At 41.8% G+C, this 21012-nt stretch overlaps 2 protein-coding genes across 2 annotated transcripts; one reads left to right on the forward strand and one right to left on the reverse strand.

Moving 5' to 3' along the window:
* Positions 1 to 3133: 3133 nt before the first annotated feature.
* Positions 3134 to 4141, forward strand: LOC110911336 (uncharacterized mitochondrial protein AtMg00810-like). The gene has a single exon (XM_022155941.1). The coding sequence runs from the start codon at positions 3134 to 3136 to the stop codon at positions 4139 to 4141; it is 1008 nt and encodes a 335-aa protein (XP_022011633.1).
* Positions 4142 to 6059: 1918 nt separating this feature from the next.
* LOC110911333 (receptor-like protein 35) lies at positions 6060 to 11794 on the reverse strand. The gene is made up of 2 exons (XM_022155938.2): positions 8045 to 11794; positions 6060 to 6667 (listed from the first exon to the last, which is right to left on the reverse strand). Exon 1 carries the CDS (start codon positions 11755 to 11757, stop codon positions 8104 to 8106), a length of 3654 nt encoding a protein of 1217 aa, XP_022011630.1. The 5' UTR covers positions 11758 to 11794; the 3' UTR covers positions 6060 to 6667; positions 8045 to 8103.
* Between the last annotated feature and the right edge of the window lie 9218 nt (positions 11795 to 21012).

Below are 21012 nucleotides of genomic sequence, written 5' to 3' on the forward strand. Positions count from 1 at the left end.
TTGGTTATTAAATTCTATTTCAGAAGAATTGTTTCTTGGTCAAGTTTTTTCTAAACTAGCTTCTGAAGTTTGGACTGATTTAAAAGAATCCTTTGATAAGATTGATGGTTCAGTTGTCTATGATTTGTATAAAAAAATAAACTGTATTTCACAAAATGGTAGTACTGTTGCAGAATATTATAACAGGTTGACAACAATGTGGAAGCAGTTTGATGCAATGCTTCAACTGCCTTCATGTTCTTGTCAAGCTGCTAAGGATTACAATGATTTTTCAGCTCTTATAAAGTTAATGCAGTTTCTCATGGGGCTTGATGATGTGTATCAGCCTGTGAGAACTAATATTTTGACAAGAGAATCATTTCCCTCAGTAAAAGTGGCCTTCTCTATTGTATCTAGAGAAGAGTCACACAGACTTTCTAGTTATGGATCTAAAAGCCAGAATGTGTCATTTGTCTCTAAGGCTAGCCAAAGTTTTGAGAATAAGAAAAGATCAACAAGAGGACCTAACAATCTTAAATGTTCTCACTGCAATATGTTAGGTCATACTATAGACAGATGTTTTGAGATTATTGGTTATCCATCAGGGTTTAGAAGAAGAAATAATAATAATAACTCTTCTAATAGAGTTAATTCCACTAGTGTTAATAATAATAATAATAATAATAATAATAATAATAATAATAATAATAATAATAAGTCTAATTCTTCTGTTGGTAAATCTGCTGCTTCATCTGTGTCTGGATTGCCATTTACTTCTGAGCAGATTACCAAGTTGTTAAATCTTGTTGGTGAAAGTTCTCAGTCAGAGTCACAGAATCCTAATATAGGAGGTGAGTGCTTTAATGTGTCTAATTTTGTGAGTTGTTCAAGTTCCAATGTGTTTAACAATAGTCATGAATGGATTGTTGACTCAGGGGCGAGTCAACATATGGTTAAGTCTGATAAATATTTGATAAATGCTGTGGATGTCTCTGAGTTTAATATTACTGTTAGTCATCCAAATGGTACAAAGGTTAAAGTGTTAAAGATTGGTAATCTTGAGCTAACTAAAAATGTTGTGTTACAAGATGTTTTCTATGTTCCAGATTATTGTGTAAATCTGTTGTCTGTACATAAGTTAGCTAAGGATAATTGTGTGTCTGTTGTGTTTAATGAGGAGAGTTGTTTGCTTCAGGATTCCAAGTCAAAGAAAATCCTGATGAGTGGTAGGCAAGATAGTGGGCTGTATGTTGTTGGAATTAATGGTAATTCTGCTCATGCTTGCTTTAATAGTGCTGTGAAATCTGTTACTTGGCATACTAGATTGGGACACCCCTCTGATCAGGTCTTGGCTGTGTTGAAACAGTGCCTTAACTTAAATTCAAATGGTCATAGCCCTTGTGATATTTGTCACAGGGCCAAACAAGTTAGAGTCCCATTTCCTTTAAGTGAACATAAAACCAAGGGTGTAGGTGATCTTGTTCATCTGGACTTGTGGGGTCCATACAAGGTCACAAGTTATGAAGGTTTTAGGTATTTTTTGACAATTGTTGATGACTTTTCAAGGTCTGTTTGGTGTTATTTTATGACAAGTAAAGCTGAAGTGTTTGAAAACTTAAAAGGGTTTTATGAATTGATTCTAACACAGTTTAAGAAAAAGATTAAAGTGTTTCGAAGTGATAATGGGACAGAATTTGTAAACAACAATATGAATATATTTTGTAAAACTAATGGAATTTTACATCAAACAACGTGTTCCTATACACCACAGCAAAATGGTGTGGTGGAAAGGAAACATAGGCACCTTTTAAACACAGCTAGGGCTTTGATGTTCCAAAGTGGTGTTCCTTTGAGGTTTTCGTCAGATTGTATTTTAACTGCTGTATACCTGATTAACAGGTTACCCTCCTCTGTGTTGAATAGTAAGAGTCCTTTTGAGGTTATGTTTGGTTTTAAACCCTCCTTGTCTCATTTAAGGAACTTTGGATGTTTGTGTTTCACTACTGTTTTAAATGAACCTGATAAGTTTGCATTTCATGCTGATAAGTGTGTTTTTCTTGGTTATTCTAACATAAAAAAAGGGTATAAAGTTTGGAGTTTAGACAGTAAAAAAAATTATTTTTCGAGAGATGTAAAATTCTATGAAAATGTGTACCCTTTTAAACTTAAAGGAATAGATAATCAAGAAAGAGGCTTTGAATTAAATCTAAATCATTTAAATTTTTTTGATATAATAACATCTGAAGTTCCTAACACGCCCAATGATGAAGAGGGTACAAGTGGTGCACATGATCCAGTTAGTGATGATCAGCAACCACTGCAGCCCTCTACATCAGCCCCTGTATCCGGGTTTGAGTCTAGTCAACTGGTGGAACAGGTTGGCAGTAGTAGATTAGGTAACAGTGGTAGGGCAGAGGACGCTTCTGGGTCAAATGATGACACCAACCAGTCTGAGGGCACTCAGTCTGTTAGACGTTCTTCTAGAAATGTTTCTATGCCAAAAAAGTTTGATGAATATGTTGTTGAAGGGAGGGTTAAGTATGGCATAGAAAAATGTGTTAATTACGCTAATTTGTCTGTTGAAAACATGTGCTTTGTGTCAAATTTAAATAAAACAATTGAGCCAACTTGTTTTAGTGAGGCTGTTAAGGATCCTAGGTGGGTAGAGGCCATGAATAAAGAGATGGAAGCATTATACAAAAATGGTACTTGGATTCTTGTTAATTTGCCTAAAGACAGAAAAGCTATAGGTTGTAAATGGATTTATAAGGTAAAATATAAATCTAATGGTGAAATAGAAAGGTTTAAGGCCAGATTAGTTGCTAAAGGTTTTAGCCAACGTGAAGGTCTAGACTTTGGGGAAACTTTTTCTCCTGTTGTAAAAATGGTAACCATTAGATGTGTGTTAAGCTTAGCTGTTAAAAATAACTGGCAAATTTATCAGTTAGATGTTAACAATGCATTTTTGTATGGGTCCATTTCAGAAGATGTCTATATGAAACTTCCACCTGGTTACTTTCCTGAGAATGAAACTCGTGTGTGTAAGTTGGTTAAGTCTTTATACGGGCTTAAGCAAGCCCCAAGGAAGTGGAATGAGAAGTTGAATGATGTGTTGATTAAAATGGGTTTTGTTTAGAGTTTATGTGATCATTCTATGTATGTTATGTCTGCTGGTTCTGTATTTGTTGTTTTACTGGTCTATGTTGACGATATCATTGTTACTGGTAATTCAGAAGCTGATATTGTTAGAATTAAATCTGTTTTAAGTGAAAATTTTCAGATAAAAGACTTGGGTGTCTTGAAGTATTTTCTGGGAATTGAAGTATTATATGTTGATAGTGGCATTTGTTTGAATCAGCGTAAGTATTGTTTAGAGTTGCTTAGTGAGTTTGGGTATTTGGGTGTTAAACCGGTTAGTACGCCTATAGAGCAAAGTCATGTTATTAGTAATAAACTGAGTCAAAATCAAACTGCTGTGAAAGATGTTACGAGTTTCCAGAAACTGATAGGCAAACTAATATATCTGTCTATTACTAGACCGGATATAAGTTATGCCGTTCAGTTTCTAAGCCAGTTTATGCATTCGCCTAAAGAATGCCATTTGCAAATTGCATTACGGTTGCTTAAGTATTTGAAACAATCTCCTGGGAAAGGGATTTTGTTTAAAAGAGAAAATGATTTTGTGTTGAAAGGTTTTGTTGATTCTGATTGGGCGAAATGTTTAACATCTAGAAAATCTGTAACTGGATTTAGTATATTTCTCGGTAGTTCTGTTGTGTCTTGGAAGTCTAAAAAACAGAGTGTTGTTGCTAGGTCTACCGCTGAAGCGGAATATAGGGCTATGTGCTCTGCTTGTTGTGAAGTTATGTGGATCTTAAACTTGTTAAAAGAGCTATGTGTTGAAAGTACTTTACCAGTGAAATTGTTCTGTGACAGTCAGTCTGCTATATCCATTGCGTTTAATCCGGTCTTTCATGAACGGACTAAACACTTTGAGCTGGATTTGCATTTTTTAAGAGAGAAAATTTCAGCTGGTATTGTTATTCCAGAAAAGGTAAGTTCTGATGAACAGTTAGCTGATCTGTTCACCAAAGGATTGAATGGGTTACAACATGACACTTTGTGTCATATGTTGGGTATGTTAGATGCTTTCACTGTATGAATTATGGGGGGATGTTAAATTATATTGGGCTTATTATAAGTCGTTCACTTCTTATAATTCATTCAGTGTTAGTCTTTAGTTGTTGGGCTCATATAAGTTGGGCCGGTATAAAGTGGTTGATCTGTTACTGTTGGAGATATTTTTGGTTGCAACTGATTGTGTGCCAAAAGTGTATTTCATGAGTTTGATAGGGGCTTTTGGGAACTTTCAAGGAGCTCCGGTTATCATGTTTCATAAGCTGAGGGCTAAAGTGAAACTTTGATATTTTCTTCATATAAAAGGAAGGTTGTTGGTGATCTAGGGTTTCCAGATCATTCTGTTCACTCTCTCACATCTCATTTTCCTGTTCGTTCATTTCTCTGGATTCGTGTTGAAGATCTGGAGCTTGTTGAAGATCTGCTGTTGATCTTGTTTTAGTTGTTTGTTGTATTGTTAGATCCTGTGGATCTTCATCTGTTTTGGTTGTATCGTTTCATATGATCAACTGATTTATCATCAGTTGATCTATTGTTCTTGTATTGTTCTTCGATCTTACATTTTGTAAGATCAAGGGTGGTTGGGTGTTTTTCTGGGTTGGTAAATAATAAAAGTTTTATGTCACCGTTTTATCACTATTTCTGGTGTTATTGTTGTTGATTGTTCTTGCATAAACCTGTTTATACCATTTTTACAAACGCCCAAATAATAATGAGAACAAGTTCGGCCCAATCAATATTGTTGTTGGCCCAAATGTTGAACGAATGGAATTCACAATTGTAATTCTCAAAAGGACTTATGTTTGAAAATGAAATCACTAATTTTTTTTAAATATGGTTTACATTATAAGAATTCAAATTTGAACACAATAAAACAACCTACCTGTTGTCACTCTCTTGGTCAATCTGGGCCACAAAAAAAACTTACCGGTTAAAATGGTCACATCGAAATAGATATAATGTTATTTGTTATAGGGTGATCGAAATAGGTGAGTGGTTTGAAATAAAAGGTAGCCTATTTCTATTTCTATTTCGTTGAGTATATATGGATCGAAATAAAGATGTGTTTTAATGAAAATTGTATTTCGAATGAGGTACGTCTATTTCGAATAAGAGGACTCGGGGCGGGCACGTTATAGCCAACTTCCACGCGTGATCAACATGTTGCACACCGCCGCCGCCCCTTGTTCCACGCGTGATAAAAACAACGCGTGCTACACACAACGCGTTAAACTTTTTGAGTTTTATAGGGTATGACTTGTACATTGTGCATTAATACTTGTATATTGGAATCCCCATCACTAGTGATTCCACCCCTCCTACATTTCTATCACTAGTGATGGAAATTGGATTGATGACATGGCATTAGTTGATTGGATAGTGGGAGTGATGGAATCCATCACTAGTGATTCCACCCCTAGTCCCCTAAGGAAGGAGGATTTTTGTTTCGAAATAAAAACAAACAGACAAAGCAGCGCTGGGATATGCAGAAAAAACAGGTTGTACAGTTCTGCTCTACGAAGGCCTTTTGCAGGTCAACCAATCAGATTTTAGGGACAAAAGTACTATTCTGGTGAGCTTGATGCCGGAAAAATGGAGTTTATGATTTTTCACTTTGACACTCAATAAAATATGTACTTTTGATTATCTCCACCAGTTTTTAACATGTTTTCATCAAAAATATCATCAAATAACAACGATTTTCGAGTTTACATTCATATTTTTAGCCAACAAAAAAACTGGGTTTTTGATTTTTGTCCAAGAAAGGCTCAAAACCCACTCGAAAATCGCACCGGAAACTCAGTTTTCAACAAGAAATCAAGCCAAGGCTCTGATACCACTTGTAGGTCCCAATACGGATCGTCGGAATACGATGATTTCTTGTTTTGGATGCCTTAGCGAGTGCGGAATCCTCGTGACGACACAAACCGAGCGAGAGAATGTATAACACGATAAAGATTCAATGTTTAACGGTTCCGTGTATTCGATTTGACAGAGTTTCGGTACAATATTCGACAATACAAGCACTCAGACAACTCTCTCTCTCTCTACACTCTCTCTAGGCTCATTCAAGCTCTCGTTGAAACAGAAACTATCTCTGGTATTTATAGCACATACCAGAGACATTACATCGTAATACATCGACACAAAAAGTGACCCATCGATACACATCGAAACACATGGTACACATCGAAATAGGCTTATATAAATCGAAATGGACATTGGCTATTTCGATACTACATGTTCAAAAAGAAACTTCCTATTTCGATTTGCATGCACAGAAACATAAACTTCCTATTTCTATATGCTATTCTTTTAGATATCATGCATTGATGATGTCATGATGACATCATGATGATGTCATCAATATTCAACCGGATCGCTCTCGTGTCTTCGTCATTCGTGTCTCCTACTCCGGGTCGCACGAAGGAGGAATGTCGTTGCGCCGCTCTTGAACCGATACGAACCGAACCGTGACACATCCACACAAAAGTGTATCGTTTTTATGCAAAGAGGGTTGACCTTGAAAGTGGGCGTGTACTTCTGGTTCCTATATTGAAAAAAATAATGCAACTGAGTATAGAAAATAAAGTAAGGCTGAGCAAAATTCGGTTGGACCAAGTAATCCTGATGTCTGACCCAGGACCAAACCCATTAAGCATATTAGGTTCAGTTCTCGGTCTTAATTTTGGAGAGAATTTGAGTTCGGTTCAGTCCTGGTAAAAATGAAATATGAAACATCATAGTATAAAAATTCACATACGGGCCCAGCCCAACAAGAGACCAACCCAACCAGAATCGAAGGACCGAGATAGACCCACCCTAAGTCGATTCCATGTTGTGTCTTGGTTTTCCAAAAATTTTGGGTTCGGTTCGATCTGGTTTCAACCTCACATACACCCTAAAAATAAGTATATTAAAGATATTTGAGATAAATGAATTATTATAAACCACTTTTAGTTCAATTTAAAATGGGGTACATACTATGTTTGCATTCCTTCTATTGATCGAGTTGAGCCCCATGTTGCGGGAGTGTCTAGGTTGCTCCTCTGTACGTTCGGCGTGGGATTTGTTTCAACAACTCTAATACCAGTTGATAGGGTTGTAAACGAACCGAACGAACACGAACAAGACCTTGTTCGTGTTCGTTGGTTAAGGAAATAAATGTGTTCATGAACGGTTCATGAACACTTACAAACAAGATTTTATGTTCGTGTTCGTTCATTAAGGAAATGAGAGTGTTCACGAACGGTTAACGAACACAAATAAATTTGGCCAACGCAATGAAGGATAAAGGTGGATGACCCATAGAGTAGCATTGCAACTTGAATCCCTTATTGTGGAACGGAGGTCAATCGTATCATCGATGTAAATAACGAGAAAGGAAAAGGAAATGATACATAAACAAAGTGAAATAAGGTTTCCTAGTTTAATTGTTATGATAATAAAAGAAATAAAAGTTTAATAATATAAAAAGTATATATAAAATATATGAAAGTACAAAAGTCTTTAATTAAACACAAACATACGAACATAATCGAACGCATATAAAATGAACGAAAATTCACGAATACCTTACCGAACGTTCACGAACACAATTGAACGAACGTGACCTCTGTTCATATTCGTTCATTTAACTAATCGAACGAAATTTCTTGTTCATGTTCGTTCGTTTATTAAATGAACAAACATAAACGAACCTCCCGCCGAACGGTTCACGAACTGTTCGCTGAACGTTCGGTTCGTTTACAGCCCTACCAGTTGATATGGATACAGAGAATATTGGGAAAAAGGAAGAAAGATATGAAGATTTTTATAGGCTTACGATTCAAATTGAAATAACAATGAAAAATACACACCAACTCCTACTAATGACCCATTAGTAACAACTAACAACTGAAAATAAATACAACAACATACATATTACCTTCTTATCACCACTTCCAATGCCCTATATGACTCCAAACATTTCATTGTGAAAAAGGTTCACCTTCTGGATCTTTGAGAAAACCACTTGTAATACTTTGTGCTTAGATAATCCCCACAAACGAGTCCAATCACTAGCCCAGACACAACACCAATAAGTATCACAACCCAATCAATTCTATTTGGAAAGTCAGACTCTGTATCTTCTTCGGATAAAAGTTTTGGAGGTTTTGATGTTTCTGAATCCCCACAATTCATAGATAAAGGGAATCCACACAATGCTTGATTCCCCATGTAAGAGTTGTTCAAAAATGTATCGAACTGTTTACCATGTGGTATGGGACCAGTGAGGTTGTTGTTGGATACATTAAAGACGGCAAGGAAATTCAGTTGTACCAAGTCTTGTGGTATCATTCCAGAGAGCTTGTTACTAGAAAGATCTAGTGATTCAAGACTTATGAGATTCCCCATGGATGATGGAATGGCGCCAGAAAGCTCATTATTAGAAAGGTTGAGCAATTTAAGACCAGTGAGAGTTTTAATAGACTCTGGAATCTTCCCACTAAACATGTTACTTGAGAGATCAACTGCACAAAATGCGTTTGGCATTCTCACATATTCCATCTTTATACCTTTGCTAGTCATTTGAACCGAGAACGAAATAATTCTGTACATTACAGCCAGAGCAACATATGTTTCCATATAGTTTGCATTCGCCTTGCAGGTCTCCTTCATTGCCGACCACTCTTGGAAATATTGATGTGGCAGATCACCAGAAAATGAATTGTATGAGAGGTCAATGATGTGCAATTTTGGGAAGTTAACTTTGATTTTACTTGGTATTGTTATAGTGCCATGAAATTTGTTGAAGCTGAGAATGAGAATCTGTAGCTCTAAAAGTGACCCCAACCAGAATGGGAACATGTCCTCTATAAGGTTATGTCCAAGATCTAGGAACCGGAGTGATTTACAATTCTCCAATGATCTAGGTACCTGCCCCTCGAGTATATTTTCACTTAAATCAATAACCTGAAGCTTACTTCCATTGGCAAATATGTTGGGAATGGTTCCGTGCAAAGTGTTGCTTGTTAGATTCAACACTCTCAAATTTGAATTGCTTAATTTCTTCAAACATGGAGGAATCAAACCAGTGATGTTGTTGAATGACAAATCAAGCCACTGAAGAGACAGCAAGTCACATATGGATGGTGGAATTTCACCAGTCAGCCTATTGTTTGAGACCAAAAAGAACTCGATGGATTTCTTCCAACATGGAGGAATCGAGCCAGTAATGTTGTTGAATGACAAATCAAGTGACTGAAGAGATAGCAAGTCACATATGGACGGTGGAATTTCACCAGTCACCCTATTGTTTGAGACGGAGAAGATCTCAATGGATTTCTTCAAACATGGAGGAATCGAGCCAGTAATGTTGTTGGATGACAAATCAAGAAACCAAAGAGACAGCAAGTCACAAATGGATGGTGGAATTTCACCAGTCAGCCGATTGTTTGAGACAGAAAAGTACTCGGTGGTTGGTGGTGGCATCAGAATCTCTCCATGCAACATATTGTGACTCAGGTCCAGTGACCGTAAATTAACCCAAGAATCAACTGGTGAATGTTGCTCAAAACCCATTAGGAGATTTTGAGAAAGTGAAAGTTCTCCTTTTAACTGATTTCTGGAAAGATCTAACCTTTCAACTTGGGTTAGATTGAAAAAAGATGATGGAATTTCACCATACAGGCTGACATTAGAGAGATACAGATAAGTGATCTTGTTTAGCTTACCAAACCAATCAGGCAGCTTCCATCTATCAAAATGATTGTTGGAGAGGGACAAAGATGTGAGGTTTGAAAAGCTTTCTAAAGAGGGAAGCCTACCTGTGAACTCATTACCAGAAAGATCCAGGGCTGTAAGGTGCGTTAGATTCGTAAGTGAGGATGGTATCTGACCAGTCAGCCTATTGTTTGAGACAGAAAAGAACTCGATGGATTTCTTCAAACATGGAGGAATCCAGCCAGTAATGTTGTTGAATGACAAATCAAGCAACTGAAGAGACATCAAGTCACATATGGATGGTGGAATTTCACCAGTCAGCCGATTGTTTGAGACGGAAAAGATCTCGATGGATTTCTTCAAACATGGAGGAATCGAGCCAGTAATGTTGTTGAATGAAAAATCAAGCCACTGAAGAGACAACAAGTCACATATGGATGGTGGAATTTCTCCGTTCAACATATTTTGACTCAGGTCCAGTGACCGTAAATTAACCCAAGAAGCAACTGGTGAATGTTGCTCAAAACCCATTAGGTGATTTTGAGAAAGTGAAAGTTCACTCAGTGTATTCTTGCTAATGTTCCACATCCATCCAGGTATCAGGCCCTCAATATTATTGTTATCAAGGTATAACTTCTCCAGTTGATGTTGAAACCGTAGAAATTCAGGAAAGACTTTCAAGTTACAGGATGCCAGCCTTAAAAGTTTGAACTTGGGTTGAGTTTCATTTGTGTGGCTATCTATGACTGAAAGTGAGTTATTGTTTCCATTTAAATTCAGATTTTCAAGTTTCTTAAGCGAAAGAAACAATGAAATTGGAAGTTCTCCTTCTAACTGATTTCCGTTAAGGTATAACTCTTCAACTTGGGTCAGATTAAAAAATGATGATGGAATCTCACCATACAGGTTGACATCACCAAGATCCAAATAAGTGATCTTGTTTAGCTTACCAAACCAATCAGGCAGCTTCCATCTATCAAAATTATTTCTCCAAAGGGACAAATATGTGAGGTTTGAAAAGCTTTCTAAAGAGGGAAGACTACCTGTGAACTTATTATCAGAAAGAGTCAGGGCAGTAAGGTGTGTTAGATTCGTAAGTGAGGATGGTATTTGACCAATCATGCCATTATAATCGAGGTAAAGTTCTCTAAGTTGTGTCAGATTCCCGATAGAAGATGGAAGACTACCTGTGAACTTATTATAACGTAGAGACAGAACTATAAGCTGGGCCATGTTACCTATAGATGCAGGTAGAGCCCCCGTGAAAGCGCATTCTCTTAAAGCCAAGATGTTCAAGTGTGTGAGATTTCCAATTGAAGCTGGTAGTTCAGAATCAATGTTGACCTCTGAGAGAAAGAGTTCTCTTAAAGTCTCACTTGAATTTTGAACTAGATTCTGAAAGTCAGAACTTTGCATCTTTAACCTGTTTCTTGAGAGATCCAAGGAAACCAAATTCTTGAGCTGTGAGAATTGTTTTGGGACCTCCCCACTGAAGGCAGAAAATGACAGATTCAGATTTGCTAACTGCGAAAGTTGTCCTATTCCGGATGGAATTTGAGAGGAATCAAAATCGTTATCGGCAAGGTTTAGTGTACGAAGGTGAATGAGGTCGAAGAGACTGTTGTTGGAAGAGATGGTTCCATAGAGAAAGCTGCTGCTCAAGTCGAGCCCGATCACATGACCGAACCTGCACCCGACCCCATCCCACAAGCAGCAATTCCCCGCATCATCTGATCCGTTAAGGTTCCATGAAGCAACCTTTGGATAAGCACGAGGATCAAAGGATGCATCCTTGTTAATAGACATGTTTTGTTTGAATTGGAATAACAGAGAGCACTCATCAGCAAGGCTCAATGAAGAAAGCTTATTGGCCAAGGCTGCTTCAAAAACATGAAGTACCAGTATCAGAATAAACACTTGAACAGTTTTTGCCATGATGTTTAAAAAGTGAAGTTATGTGTATGTAGATGAAGAATATGTGTACATTATATAAAAACTTCTTTGATTAGTTAGGATGGCCCAGTTACATCTTATCCGGTAATCGTATGGATGGAAATCGATATCCAGTTAGTCAGTAAGTATATACAAGGACCACAATAAACTATTGACACAAAAGCCAGAATTTGAATGTTCAAACACTAGTAGAAAGAAAACTGCATATTTTTTGTCGCAAAAGTTGCGACTGATTCGCGGTTTTTAGTGACCAATTTTGTGACAGCTTTTTGAAAATCTTTTTGTAGAAACAGTTTTGCGACAGCTTTTTAATGACAGTTTTGGGACCAATAACCGACTGTTTTAAAACAGTTTTTCGAAAAAAAACGCAAGGAAACTTAAGAAATAACCAAATCAGTTTAAGATTAAAAGATTACTAACCTTCATGGAATTAGTATTAACCCGAATAGGTGTGATTTTGGTGATAAAAGAAAAAAACAAGATTGGCAAAAAGAAGAAAAGAAATACAACCCAAAGAAATAAGTTGGATAAAACACCACTTTGGTGAATATTTTTAAAAAAATCCTTCATGAAAGAGTTCACAAAATTTAGAACACACAAAAGCTAAAAGTAAAACTAAAGAGAGAATGAACTTGCGATGACAAATTTATGGCATTTTAAGTATAGAGTTCAATTCGTTTTGTTTCATGTGGTTTGGTCGTTTTAACGGTTTTGCCCTAATAGTTTAACAGTGTCAGTTTCCTCCCGGATCTTTCTAACTTATCACTATTTTGCTCCCCGCCTCTCAGGGCCGGCCCTGGGGGTGGGCGGGGAGGACCACCGGCTAGGGCCCGATATTTCTCAGGGCACTATATTTTTAGAAAAAAACCCGATATGTATAAGTAAAAAATTATTTTTTAATAGGATATACATATACAAACACCAACACAGGCTCACTTAGAAAACTATTCTTATGCTTTAGATTAGTTATTAGCCATTGACATTAGGTTTAGACCTTTATTAAGCCCAATACCCAATTTCGTTAAGGCCTAAGGGCACGTTTTTTGGAGTTCGAACAGGGCGCACGAATTCTCAGGGCCGGCCCTGCCACCTCTAATTGCATTCAAAATGTTTGTTAGTATTGTGGGTATTTTGGTAATTTAATATAGGCAAATTGGATTTAAATAATCCCAACTCACTGTTATTGGCCAATAATAATCACAACTCATTTAATCACCAATAATAATCCGAACTATTCACTTTTGTTTGTAAAATACTCCCAGTTAAAAAACACTAACTAGGTTAAAAACTTGCTGATGTGGCTTGCCACGTCACCTGCCACATTAGCTGCCACGTCATCAAAATATGCCACGTAGGCTGCCACATCATCAAAATATGCCACGTAGACTGCACATCAGCTGCCACGTCATCAAAATATGCCACGTGGCCAGCCACATCAGCAATTTTTTAACCTAGTTAGTGTTTTTTAACTGAAAGTATTTTACAATCAAATGTGAATAGTTCGGATTATTATTGGTGATTAAATGAGTTGGGATTATTATTGGCCAATAACAGTGAGTTGGGATTATTTAAATCCAATTTGCCTTTACTATATATATATATATATATATATATATATATATATATATATATATTGAAATTGTAAAATACAATATCCCTTAACGTACAATACGTACGATATGAAATTATAACATGTGTGATTAGGTTTTTACCCCATGCGTGATTTCTAATTTTCTACATATGTGATTATGTTCATGCGTGATTATGGCTTGTCAACATGCGTGATTAGGGTTTTTTGAGTTTTATAACGTGCGTAATTTTATCTCGTACGCATCATACGTTGGGACATTGTACGTTAACCAACCCCTATATATTTATATATGAGAATTTTTTATATTATAAAGGTTAATAGTCACTCTCTTTTATCTCACCCTCTCCCCTTTCTCCCCTTCATCTCTCTCCTCACTTCTAATCAAAAACTCATTCAACCTACACACATTCATACACTCACAACCCATTAACCACTATGAAACCACCACCATCACACACAACCCGTCACCATGATAGGAGCGATGGCTAGGTGAACCGTTGTTGGTAGCGGCGGCTAGGGTTACAAAGGGGATGTTGACAACAAATTCTAGATCTAGGGTTTCGAACTAGAAGGTATAGAGGTAGAGAGATGGTGGTGATTCTGCTATTGGTAGTGGCGGCGGCTAGGTGAATCGTTGTTATCGTGGGGGTATGTATGTGATGTGGTGATAGGTAGAAGGTAGAGAGATGGTGGTGATTCCGGTGGTATTTTGGGCTGGGGTAGTGATTCCTGGTAGTGGTGGTGCAGGTGTCTGCCGGCGGCGGCACTTATAGAAGAGGATAGCGAAACAAATCTGTGACAAATATGAGGTTTGGGGTTAAAGATCCGGTTCACAAATCTAATGGTTGAAAAGGTTGATATGTATGTGGTTTGGTGGCTTCGGTGACTTGGAAGGGTAAATGGTGGTGGTCGTTGTTTTCGGCAGGTGGTTGAAGGGGTATGGTCCCAAAACGACCATTACCCGCATCAAACAAACCCCTACCAGTAAGCAAACCGCACCCATGCGGTCACATCCTTCGAACCCATTCGGTTCGAAGATGAATAGCTTGACCCAAGTACGAAAGAAGATGAGCATATCGATGCGGCTGGCACCGCATCATATGGCCATTTTCGTCACGACAAGGGAAGCCAACAAATAGTCTCCACATACGATGATGCGGCCAACACCGCATCTCGCGTATTTCTTGATCACAAGTAGGAGACGCGGTAACTTCAGGCGTTACCGCATGCAGCGATGCCGCTCGCACCGCACCCTGCATATCCAACAAGTGGACTGACACGCCAGGCAAGTGGCTGACACCACGAGGCAAGTGGCGCCGGCGACAGTCCCCTGTCAGAGCTATTAAAGCAATGGGCTGACGTGGCGTAACCCCCACGGCCGGCGAGACTGACACACCTGCAACGGTGCAGCTCGTCGTCAGCCCATCCATCAATCTCCTCCTTCACTCCTCGGCTATAAATACCGACCCCAAACCAGGTTTGAGGTAGATCTCTTCACAACTCTCTAACTACTACTATTATCTTGCTTTGCTTCCCAAGCAAACTACTGATTCTCACGCCGGAGAGTGGTAACAAGGAGCACCCCCCACCTCATCCTCCTTGTTACGAGTCACGGCTTGTTTCCTTGTGCAGGAGATCATCCACCGGTGACCCAGCCAGCGATCTCCGAGAGGAAGGGATTAACCCTTCTTGACGAGACCAGTGTGTTAACCCTGCCCGGTTAACCATTGTTTCATCATTGGCGCCCACCGCTACTCTTAGCACTTTTTAATCCATCCCTCTCCCTCTCAAGATCATGACTGATAACCAAAACACCAATGCGGATAACCCAAATCCCCCGGTCCCAACAGGGGTCCACCCTTCGACCCCCCAACCCGGACACATTGGCACGTCCACCCAAAGGATCCCATCCTTTGCGTTCGGACACGACTTATCACAGGCCCCAACTGTGCTCCCACCAGGCGTGGACTTGCACTCCTGGTACCAACAGCAGACTGACCTGCTGATAGCGGCTTACAACCGCGCTTGTACGGAAGCAAACGTACAAGCTGGGCCTACCCCAATACAACACACACCTGCCAACCGTATACTCCAATACGATGGCAGGTTACACTCACGTCCGGCTTCCAGAAGCCGACATGACGACCGTGGATCATCTTACTGGTCGGTCCATACACTCAATGAGGATACTTCCTCATATGAGTCCCGCTCCAGAGGGCCAGTGCATACCCGCCTGGGCCCCTATGGGGAAGATAGGAGGCGGTCAGCCTCCAGGCGCGGCCCAGGCATCCAGAGCCGACTGGGCCCGCAACCTTACACGGAAGGGTACGGTCATACCGACCCTGACGATCAAACCTACCGCGGGGAGTCTCACGACACCAACAGCAGACCGGGGGGACGCAACTATGTTCCTCCCAGTCACCCCCGCACTACATACCTCAGGGCGGCAAAGCGCCCTGTGCACGAACCATACAGGCCAAGGGCCGCGGCCGAAAATTCAAAATTCGTCCCGCACATCGCCAACGCCGATATCACAACGACAAAATTCCCAGTCAACATTGGGAAATACAGTGGCTCGACCGACCCGGACGACCACATGAACATCTTCACAGGCGCAGGCGTCAATGGCAGGTGGGACGAACCCACCTGGTGCAATTTTTTCCCCCAGACCCTTATCGGTCTGGCGAGGGCATGGTTTGATTCTTTGCCAGTGGGATCCCTGGATTCTTTCGAGGACTTGCGCACCAAGTTCCTCGCCCATTTCAGCCAGCAGCGACGCCACGAACGCGATTCGCTGGACGTCATGAACATCTGGCGAAGGGATGACGAATCGCTCGAGGCATTCGTCATCCGTTACAATAAAGAATGCCTAGAGATAGGCGACGTGGCGGACCAAATGGCGCGAAACCATTTTATTCGGGCCGTCAAAGACAGAGAGATGATCATGACCATCTCTGGCAAGGAGGGTTTGCCTAAAAAATGGGAGGATGTCATGACCGCAGTCAAGACATATGCCCAGACACAGCGGTCGCTCGAACCGCACGTCAAAAAGGCAAAACCCCAAGCCGAAACATCCCACCAAGGGTCCAAACGTAACAACAAACGAAACCGGGATGCAGGAAATCGGGATATTACTAAACCGTATTTCCCGCAACCCAACACGTTTGACCCACAATGCTACAACCCTGCCCGAGACTCTCGGGCACCAAGAAAAGAATCTCGGGACCGCAAATGGACCGAGATCAACCAGTCGCCAAGAGAGGTCCTCCTCGCGGACCCACAATTCTTGCGACCAGCCCAACCAATGAAGTCCAAGAAAAGTCAGGACCTCACACTATACTGTGAGTACCACAAGGACTCGGGCCACACCACCAACAACTGCATCAGTCTCCGGCTGGAGATTGAGCGGGCGTTGAAAGAGGGGAAACTGCAACACCTTTTACCAGGTGGACAAAAGCCCACCAAGCATATCACCCCTCACAACGAAGGTACCTCCTCCGGAAAGAAAGCCATGTACGTGGCTTCCACCCACATGATTTACGGAGGCAAGGGTCGGCCGCGCAAAGCGGCACGAAGACCGGACAATGATTGGAAAGACGAGCAAGTCGTCTTCCCAAAAGTCCGAGGCGGACCGCGTGATAGACGCGCCGTCGTCATTTCAGGGCAGCTGGCCCATTACTGCACCGAGCGTCTGTTCATCGACCCGGGCAGTACATCCGATATAATCTACGAGCAATGCTTCAATCAATTTGACCAAGAGGACAAAGATCGGTTGCAAGCCGTAGATTACCCGCTGGCCGGATTCGCAGGGGAAACAGTCTTTCCCCTAGGTCAAATTACATTTCCCGTGCGTCTTACCAATGGTAAACACACGCGGACGGAGGAGGTAAACTTCATGGTTTTACCCCACACCTCCAATTATGACGTCCTCCTTGGGAGAGAATCCCAAGGAGATTTCAATATGATCACATCCGTCCCCCACTCCGCGGTTGGTTTCCCAACCGCATCGGGGGTTGCAATCATCTACGCCCGCAAGGACGTCATGATGACGGACGAAGCACGTCCGACAAAGGTCGCAAGGCCCACCCCCGTCGACCAACCGGAAAAATGGGTTCTCAACCCAACGCATCCGGAACAGAAGGTCACATTGGGTCACGCCTTATCCTCGACCACCAGAGCGCACCTGAAGGAGCTCCTCTTCAGGAACTAAGACATCTTCGCGTGGACTCCCGCAGACATGACAGGGGTCCCACGTGAAATAGCGCAGCACTATTTGAATACCAAACCAGGTATCAAACCAGTGATCCAAGGCCAACGCCACCTTGGGTCAGCTAAAAATCAGGCGATGCAAGAGCAGATCGAAGAACTGCTCTCCGCAGGTATACTGCGGGAAGTCAAGTACCAGACTTGGTTATCCAACCCTGTCATGGTAGAAAAACCATCCGGGGGCTGGCGCATGTGCGTCGATTACAAGGACCTTAACAAGGCCTGCCCCAAGGATTGTTACGCACTTCCAGAAATCGACGAAAAGGTCGATAACCTCGCGCCATTTCGGTGGAAGTGTTTCCTCGATTGCTACAAAGGGTACCACCAGGTACAAATGGCACTTGAGGATGAAGACAAAACGGCATTCCGGACCCCAACCGGAAATTACTGCTATACAAAAATGCCGTTTGGGTTGCGCAACGCGGGCTCAACCTACCAGAAACTGATGAACGACACTTTCCGCGGTCAAATAAGCAAAAGTGTCGAAATCTATATGGACGACCTGGTCGTCATGAGCATGGAGGAAGATACCATGCTCACCGATATAGAAAGAACATTCCAAACTCTGCGAAGCGTCAACATGAAGCTCAATCCAGGGAAATGCTCGTTTGGAATGGAAGAAGGCAAATTCCTTGGGTTCATCGTCACCAAAGATGGATTCAAGGTAAACCCGGAAAAGGTGCAGGCGATCGAGCGCATGCCATCGCCTGCATCGATGAAAGATATGCAACGCCTGGCCGGAACGCTGGCGTCACTCAACAGGTTCTTGGCTAACCACGCAGCCAAGTCATACCCTTTCATCAAGACCCTGCGAAGCTGTTCAAAGAAAGAACAATTCCAGTGGACCACAGAGGCTGAAAAGGCCTTCCGGGAAATGAAGGAGTGTTTGATACAACTCCCAACACTAACCGCACCATGCAAAGATGAGCCACTCATCTTATACCTATCCGCTGCAGATAACGCAGTGGGCGCGGTATTAATAGTTGAACGAGCGGGGGTTCAAACACCCATCTATTATATCAGCAAAATGCTCAACGACCCGGAGACGAGATACTCAATAATGGAAAAATTGGTACTAGCACTGGTACATGCTTCAAGACGGTTACGACGCTACTTCGTAAACCACATCATCACAGTGCTAACCAATTACAGGATCGGCCCGATCCTGTCCAAACCCGACATCTCTGGGAGATTAGCAAAATGGGCAATTGAGCTGGGCGCACATACGATACATTACAAACCGCGCCCTGCCATCAAAGGCCAAATCTTAGCTGATTTCGCCGCTGAAGTACCAGCGGATCGCATCCAAGAATGCGAAGAATCCCAAAATCCTGCGCCCCCACCACCACCCTCAGAAGTATGGGCACTATTTACCGATGGTGCATCCAACGAGGATGGCGCGGGCGCAGGTCTGCGACTCGTCAGCCCTGACGGCCAAGAGCTTACATATGCCATCCGCCTCGATTTTAAAAGCACCAACAACGAGGCAGAATATGAAGCACTATTAGCCGGGCTACGATTAGCAGTTAAAATCGGCGTGCAGCATCTGGAAGCGCACGTCGATTCCTTGTTAGTTGCGGGCCAGGTACGCGGCGACTATGCCGCCAAAGGGGATATCATGATCCTCTACCTCGAGCAAGCCCTGCAGCTAAAATCCAAATTCGCTTCATTCAATATTCGACACATTAATCGAAGCGAAAACAAATCTGCGGATGCACTATCAAAACTTGCATCCACCAGCTTCCAACACTTGGCAAAGGAGGTACGTATCGAGATTTTGCAAAATCCTTCGGTTCCTCTACGCCAGGTCAGTGTCATCCAATACGGGACAACGTCATGGATGACACCAATTATCGCATACCTTCAGTCAGGTGTGACTCCCGAGAGCAAAACAGAGGCACGTAAGTTGCAATACAAAGCGTGCCACTATCAAATGGGAGACGGTATCTTATACCGAAAGTCATACCTCGGACCGCTCCTCCGATGCGTTAATCCACAAGATGCCACATACCTTATCCGAGAGATACATGAGGGCATATGCGGCATACATGCCGGACCACGCATGGTCGTGGCAAAAATCATGAATGCCGGGTATTACTGGCCCGGCATGCACCTGGACGCCGTCAAAGAATTACGCAAATGCATGGACTACCAGCGCCATGCACCAAAAACTTTGCGGCCAAAAAACAATCTGGTCCCCGTCACTACTGCATGGCCTTTTCAAAAATGGGCGATCGACGTAGTGGGACCATTCCCGGACGCACCAGGTGCAGTTAAATTTATCATAGTGGCGGTTAATTACTTCACAAAATGGGTAGAGGCGAAACCACTCGCTTCAACCACTGCTATGATAACAAGAAAGTTCATTTGGGAGCACATCATCTGCCGTTTCGGTTTACCAATGTACATTGTTACTGACAACGGCACCAACTTCGCTGCCGACGAATTCCAAAAATGGCTAGAAGAGCTGAACATCAAACACATATTCTCGTCAGTCGCACACCCGCAAGGGAACGGCCAAGTCGAGAGTATAAATAAAGGCCTAGTCGACGGAATCAAAGCACGATTGGGAACAGCCAGGCGTGGCTGGGTCGATGAACTCCCAAGCATCTTATGGGCTCACCGCACTAGCCCAAAAACAAGCAACGGAGAAACACCTTTCAGCCTCGTCTACGGGTCGGAAGCAGTGATACCCGCGGAAATGAGCCTCCCATCTCCTAGAATGTTGGCTATCGAAAAGTTAGACAACAACAGAGAACGTAGGATCGATTTGGACCTCCTAGAAGAAAGGCGCGAGAACGCCGCCATCAACGAGGCCAAATACAAATCCAAACTGGAAAAGTATTACAACGCGCGAGTCCGCGTTTGTACTTTCAATCCAAGGGACTACGTCCTACGTGACAACGAGGCATCTAACGCCGAGCGCCCAGGAAAACTTGCCCCCAAGTGGGAAGGACCCTACCTCATCAGCGAGGTCTTAGGGAAGGGCGCATACAGGTTACAAACACTAGAGGGCGAGCCTATCGCCAGAACATGGAACGCACAACAGCTTAGACGCTGCTATATGTAAGCTATGTTCTTACACTCTCTATGTAACCTATTGGGCCGCAGGCCATTTGCAAATAAATAAATAAGCAATTTTCTACATTTTTGTTTGTTATTACTATTACAAATACGTGTTCCACTTTGCGGTATCCCAAAAACAGATTGGCAAAATCTTCATTCATGATACCCATACAAAGTGGTAACCACACACAAATATTGTAATAGGCCAGCAAAAGACAAACAGACTTGCATGTTTTATCCGGCCGGATACACAAGTTTTTGTTAAACACAATTCCTGAGCCCCAAAAAGGCAAACAATGGAATTGACGCGGACT

Source organism: Helianthus annuus, chromosome 15 (genome assembly GCF_002127325.2).
Source record: "Helianthus annuus cultivar XRQ/B chromosome 15, HanXRQr2.0-SUNRISE, whole genome shotgun sequence".
In the NCBI taxonomy this organism is placed as follows: domain Eukaryota; kingdom Viridiplantae; phylum Streptophyta; class Magnoliopsida; order Asterales; family Asteraceae; genus Helianthus; species Helianthus annuus.